Below are 6,300 nucleotides of genomic sequence, written 5' to 3'. Positions count from 1 at the left end.
GCGGACTCAGAGCCAGGCCCTGCTGGGCACTGGTGCCAGGACGGCCTGCACAGGCTCGAACTCCTGGCAAACCTCGCTCGTCCGGGGAGGGTGGGGGTTTATCCCCTTACATCTCCAGTCCCGCCCGCCAGCCAGCGCCCCCTCCCGCGGCTGGGAAGGGGGGGCCCACGCAGTGCTCCTCTCGTGGGCTCCTGGCCCTGCCGCGGTCCGTAGACCCGGCTACTTACAAGTGCACACGCGGGCTCAGCTTGGAAATAGCCAGAGCCCCAGGGTGGCGTTGGAGCCTGTGCGTCCATACGGCGCATCCTCCGCACCCCCCTCCGCCCCCATCCCTCAGGCCGCTCTCCAGGCTTGGGAGCCCCCCGTGTACGGTGAGCCGGGGTGGCCAGTGCCACAGCCGCCCCCAGCAGGTCCGGGCTCGTCGAGCATCTTGCAGCCAGAGTCCCTGGTGAGGGCGGCACTGTGCTGTGGGAGCAGACTCGGAGAGGCTGACCCGCCGGGGAAGAAGGGGAGCCTTCCTGGAGGAGGGGGCCTTGAAGCACTAGGGGATGGGACTGTGCGGAGATGAAGCCCTGAACGCCATCCAGGGAAGGGGTCCACGGCTGGAGAGCACAGCAGCCGTGTGGCCGGGGAGATGGGGCGCTCGGGGCAGAGTGTGACGGGTCCCAGGTGCACGGAGGACTGGAGACCTTGGGACACTGGGGAGCCAGGGATGGCTTTGGGCCCAGGCAGCGGTCACCGTGGTCACGGGTAGCGGCAGGGCCCCGTCCAGTACGCGGCGGGTCTGCACTCATCCTTCCCCGCCTTAGGACGGCCCTCGTTGCGATTCTCGTCCTCACAGGGGGGACCCCGGCGGGGGGTGCACGGCCCAGGTGGGACTGGCGTCCGGTGAGCATGTGTGCGAAGGCTTAGGAGGGCGCCGAGGCAGGAGGGGGTGGGGTCAGGCCCTGTGGCTGCTGGTGGGACCGAGGGGAGCAGGTAGGGAGGCAGGGACAGCCCCGGAGGCAGAGGTGGCTCGTCCGCGGCTGGGAAGCCTGAGTGACGTCGGAGGCCTTGGGACGGGCGTCAGTTTGGCCGCGGGCGAGCGGTGCCCGTGGGCCATCCAGGGACACGTGCCGCTCACGGGGCTGAGCCCCCCACGGTGTGGCTCTGCGGTCCCTCCCTGCGGTCCCCAGGCCCCTCAGGACAGCTGCGGGTGGGGCCGGGTGGCTGCAGGGGTGGGGCGCGCCGCTGGACCCGCCGTGCCGTCCGTCTGTCCGCAGGCACTGGCAGGATCTGGGCTACCTGATCGTGTACATCACGGGCCGGCCGGACATGCAGAAGCAGAGGGTGGTGTCCTGGCTGTGCCAGCACAACTTCCCCCAGGGCATGATCTTCTTCTCCGACGGGCTGGTGCACGACCCCCTGCGGCAGAAGGCCCTCTTCCTCCGCAACCTCGTGCAGGAGGTGAGTGCGGGCCCAACCCCAGGCCCCTCGGGCCCCGCGAGTGGGCGTCATTATCCTCTGCGGGGACAGGAGGGCGGGGAGCCTGCCTGACGCTCGGCGACTCACCCTGATCCCAGAGTCCGACTCTCCTCCTTCATCTCCTGACCCCAAAGCCTGGACCCTGTCTCTGCGGCTGGTTGTTCATTCAGTCGACACCGAAATGTCGATTCCCTGCCCCCCACTCACCCCCAGACCCACTGCATCAGAAACTGGGGAGTGGGCCCAGCCGTCTGCATCCTGACACACCCTCCTGGGGGGAACCAGTGATCTGTGGCCCAGGGGTAGACCCAGGGCGGGAGGTAGAACTTGGGAAGAATGTTCCGGGAGCAGCTGAAAGAAGGTTCAGGACCAGAGCTGCGTGGCCCTCGGGCGGCTCTCCGCGGCCAGCCTGGGGGACCGGCAGGCGGTGCCAGAGCAGCGTCCCAGGCGGGCGGGAGGGGAGGAGCGCAGTCGGCCTGCGGAGTCCAGAGGGCGGATCTCGGCTTGGTCCTGGGGGCCGCTGATCGTGAAGATGGCAAATGTAGGCCAAGGTGGTCGGGGGGTCTTCCCGGGGGCAGGAGGTCACCCCACGGATGATGGCGCTCAGGAGGAAGGGAAACTGGGACCTGGGACCTGAGGGTGGGGGGGCTCAAGGAGAGCCGCGGACGGGCTAGCGTCTGGAGGGTGGCGGTGAGTGAGCATTAGGACCCGGCACTGGAGGCGCCCAGGCAGCTGGGTCAACACCGCGGTCTGGGGTGGTGTGGACGGCTTGGGGCTGGGGGTCAGGCCCGGACAGAGCTGCCCCCGCCCTGTGACGCGCAGAGCCGGGCCTCCTTTCCTGTCCACGTCTTTGCCCGTCTTCCGGTGACCGGAATGGCTGCTCGGGTGGGGACAGCAGGGGGCGTGGTCCTCACCTCCCCAGGCGGAGCCCCCTAAGCGGGGCGCAGGGCGGGGCGGGAGGGCAGCCCCTGGACTTGGAGCCCGCCTGGGCCCCGTGCGCGCCCCGCCCCCCACCAGCTGCCCTGCGTTCCAGTGTTTCATCCGCATCAGCGCGGCCTACGGCTCCGCGAAGGACATCTCCGTGTACAGCGTGCTGGGGCTGCTGCCCTCCCAGATCTTCATCGTGGGCCGGCCCACCAAGAAGTACCAGACCCAGTGCCAGGTGGGGCGGGGCCCCGGGGGGCGGGAGGGGCGGTGGCTTCTGTTTCCTCGTTCAGTCGTTCTTGTTCCTTCCTTCATTTGCTCACTCACTCATCGTTCGCTCGCGGTCTCCCCACGCACGGTGGGCACCTGCCGGGGGGGCCCTGGTGCAGTCAGATGTCGTGTCCCCCAGGCGAGCGGGGTATATGGAAAAATTCCAATGGATGGCGGGGAGCCCGGGGTTGTGACCCCCCCCCCGGGGCAGAACAGAAGATGGGGGCAAGGCTGGCTTTGGGGGATCTGAAGAAATTGTCCAGGAAAGGTGTGAGGTTGGAGGGGCCTTTGTGACAGAGTAGCCGCAAAAGTGAAGGTCAGGAGGTGACAGAGCTGGGGCCCCACGGGGGCGGGAGCAGGAGACGGGGGGGCCCTCAGTGCCTGGCGGACGGTCGCCCCTCGGCTCGCCGGGATTCTGGGGGTGAGTCGTGATTCTGAGGGTCCTCAGGCTGCAGGGGGAAGGCCCTTGAGAGGAGGGGGCAGGCAGTGGCCGGCAGAGAAGGTGAAGGGCCGAGAGCCACTTCTGAGGCAGGACGGGTGGGCTGGACTTGGCAGTGAGCGGATCAGAGGGGTGGGCTGAGCCGGCAGCAAGGCCCAGGGGTGGCACCTGGTTTCTGGCAAGCGTGACCAGGTCGGTGGTGCCCGTCCAGGGACTGAGAGCAGCCTGGAGGAGGGGGGAGGGGGCAGGCCGAGGGGGGGTGCGTGAGAGCCACCAGCAAGGGCAGGTCAGACAGCAGCGCCGCGTGGGAGATGCTGACGCCCGCAGGCGGCCCTGGGGACTGTGCTCGTGCAGACCCTCGTCCGCAGGCCTGGGGGGCCCTGCGAGTCTGCTGCTGTAAGGGCCCCGGCCCTGCTGAGGCCGCTGGGCCGCTGCCCCCTTTCTGGGGGGGTGTGGGCAGGAAGGGCAGCCGTGGGGGCCACGACCCGCTGGAGTTCATGGGGTGGAAGCTGGGTGATGGCACAGACTTCTATTTGGGGATCTCAGCGGCAGGTGACAAGGACAGTGTGCCCGGCGGGTACGGCTGTTCAGGGCCGGTGGGGAGCTCTTAGCGGTAGTGGGCTCCCCGTTTCCCGCGGNATGGTCCTGCGCAAGGGCAGCTTCGCCCTGCACGCGCAGCCCGAGTTCCTGCGGAAGCGCAGCCACCTGCGCAGGACCATGTCGGTGCAGCAGCCGCAGCCGCCCGCCAACCCCAAGCCCGAGCGGGCCCAGAGCCAGCCCGAGTCCGACAAGGACCAGGAGCGGCCGCTGCCCGCGCTCAGCTGGGCGCGCGGGCCCCCCAAGTTCGAGTCGGTGCCCTGAGGGTCGGGCTGCGCGCATGGGCCGGGGGGGGGGTGGCGCTCCCCGAGACGGGCCGTTTCCTGCTTTTCCCCTCCCGTATGTGTCCAGCAGTGTCGGAGCGGGGAGGGACCCTGCGGAGCCCGGGGGGGGGCTCCCTGGGCCGCGAGGGGGTGAGACCCCAGGGTCTCTGCAGCAGCGGCTGCCTCCCCGTGCGGGGCCTGTGACCGCGAGCCCCAGTCCCGGTCGGCATCCGTGTAGTCCTGCGGGGGGGCAGGCCTGGCCCGAGCTGGCAGGTCGGGCAGAGTCGGCCACCGCCCTGGGGTCCCGGGGCTTTGGTGGTGCCAGGCAGGCCCTGAGGGGAGGCCTTCTGAAGGCAGGCTCGGCCTCCCGGCGGCCTGGCGGACAGGTGAGTGGGGCATCGTGCCGGCCCCCCGAGACATCCTGGGTCACCATCACGGGCCTGGCTTTCCTGTGGCCAAGTGGCCACTTTCTGGGAGGGAGGGGATGTCCCCTGGGCTCCTCCTCAGTCCGCATGTCTGTCCGTGGCCTTGCGGGGGTGGGGGTGGCGGGGCCTGGTGCTGACGGTCTGTCCTGCGGCTGCCCATTGTCCCCGTCCTGTCCTCCGTGTTCCTTCCCGCCTGGCGCCCTGCCCTGTGGGGCTGCGCCCCTGCGCGTTGGCCCGGCCGGGCTGGCTGAGAGCCCTTGAGCCCGTCGCTCGCCCTTCCTGGGCCCTGGCTTCCCTATGGGATCGGAAGGGTCCCCGCGGCTGAGATTGGTGCGCGGCTTTTCACGCCTGGGCTGTCTTCTTTCTTGCACTTCTGTGCCCTGGGACATTCCGGGCCTCAGCGCCTCAGAGCACCCCGTCTGAGAGAGGGGCTCCGGGGGGCTCTCACCCTCACCCCACCCCTCAGGCAGGGAGGGGGATGGGGAGGGATCCCTGCTCCGTGAGGCGGTTTGCTTTGCACTGACGCCCAAACCACGTGTCCCAGGAACAGGGACACCCCCCCCCACACACGGGGCCTGGTCCGGCTCGCCCTTCCCAGCACTGCTCACACGGATTCTGTTTTGGCTCCCGGAAGGCATAGAGCTGAGACCCCAGCGTTCTGGGGGAGTGTGTGATTTTGGCTCAAACTGTTGTACTCTCTTCCCTCCCCGCTGCACGCAGCTTGCTTGGGGACCACCGCCGCCTCCCGGGTCGGCCCCTGAGGTCGGCAGGGCTCAGCTCTTGCCCCAGCCCTCCTGCCGCCAGCCCAGGCCCAGGCCTGCTTCGGGGCCCCCGAGGCCGGCCCAGCCCCCCGCCAGGGCCGCCCCGCGTCCAGTCCCGGCGTCCAGGCACCTGCGTGGGTCCCGTGTCGCTTCCGCTCCGTGTCTACCTCTTGCGGCTCCCACGCGGCCAGCGCCCTCCCCGCAGCGGCTGCTGTGAACTGCCCGGCACACCCGCCGGGGCTGGAGGTGCCCGGGCTCCCAGCCCCCACCCCGCTGGCTCAGGTGTGACCCCGCGTCTGCACTGTGGGCATGGGCGGGACCTCTGGGGGCGTCTCCTCCGGCCCTGCCTCCTGGGCTCGCAGGCGCCCTCCCCCCTCCCGCACCTCATCCTTCTGGGCCCCGGAAGGCACCTCCAGCTTGAGCGCAGCTACGTCTCCCCGAGGCCGCCGTCTTTCCCGAAACTTGCCCTGCGTTAACGTGGGCCAGACGTGCTCTGATCCTCCGCCGTCCCCTTCCTTCCAGAAGCTCCTGCCGTTGGCCTCCGCCCGTAAGGTGGTGGAGTTCCCTCTTCCCGAGTTAGGTCCCCTGCCCCGGGAGCCCCGCGCCGGGGGTGCGAGAGACAGAGAGCACCGGGTCCCGGGGCGGGGGGGTTGGAGTCCCAGGGAGCCGGGTGCCGTGGCTGGGGGCCCAGGGTTCTGGGGGTGCTGTGGGCTGTGGTTCCGAGGTGCCCTGGTTCTGGGGGCGCTGTGGTTAAGGGGGTCCGGAGCTGAGATGTGGGGCCTGGCAGGAGGCCACCCCCTTCCCTTTGCGGAGCCAGGACGGCTCACACCCGCGATCGGGAAGGCGGGAGGTGGTGTCGCACGCGGGCTGCTCACGGTGAGTCGGCGTGTGCGCGCGAGCGCTGCTGCCGCCTCGGCCGCGACCCGGTAGCCAACACGCGCTCCCGCACGAGTGGCTTGTGTGGACGTGTCCGTGCACTGAAGTCGGAGAGAGACGAGCAAGCCGTGTTGTCCCCTGGAGGCGTGGCCGCCGCCCCTCCCCGGGGCGTCCGTGACCCTGGCCTGGCTGCTTTCCTCAGCGCCCTTCCGGTCCCCGGGGTGCCTGCCCCCGGGAGCAGGGTCCCCTCCTTCCCGCCTGATCAGAGCTCCTTGTTTCCC

At 70.1% G+C, this 6,300-nt stretch overlaps 1 protein-coding gene across 1 annotated transcript in view; it reads left to right on the top strand.

Moving 5' to 3' along the window:
- Positions 1-3,708, top strand: part of PITPNM3 (PITPNM family member 3) — a 44,928-nt gene extending 41,220 nt beyond the window's left edge. Inside the window, exons 21-23 of the mRNA XM_077746880.1 lie at positions 1,263-1,446; positions 2,498-2,626; positions 3,466-3,708. Of these exons, the coding sequence (XP_077603006.1) occupies positions 1,263-1,446; positions 2,498-2,626; positions 3,466-3,708 (556 nt within the window). The remainder of the gene's footprint in view (positions 1-1,262; positions 1,447-2,497; positions 2,627-3,465) is intronic.
- Positions 3,709-6,300: the final 2,592 nt, after the last annotated feature.

This window comes from Crocuta crocuta, unplaced genomic scaffold (genome assembly GCF_008692635.1).
Source record: "Crocuta crocuta isolate KB4526 unplaced genomic scaffold, BGI_CrCroc_1.0 scaffold139, whole genome shotgun sequence".
In the NCBI taxonomy this organism is placed as follows: Eukaryota; Metazoa; Chordata; class Mammalia; order Carnivora; family Hyaenidae; genus Crocuta; species Crocuta crocuta.
The sequence above is the reverse complement of the archived record's forward strand: the minus strand, read 5'-3'. Positions and strand labels throughout refer to the sequence as shown.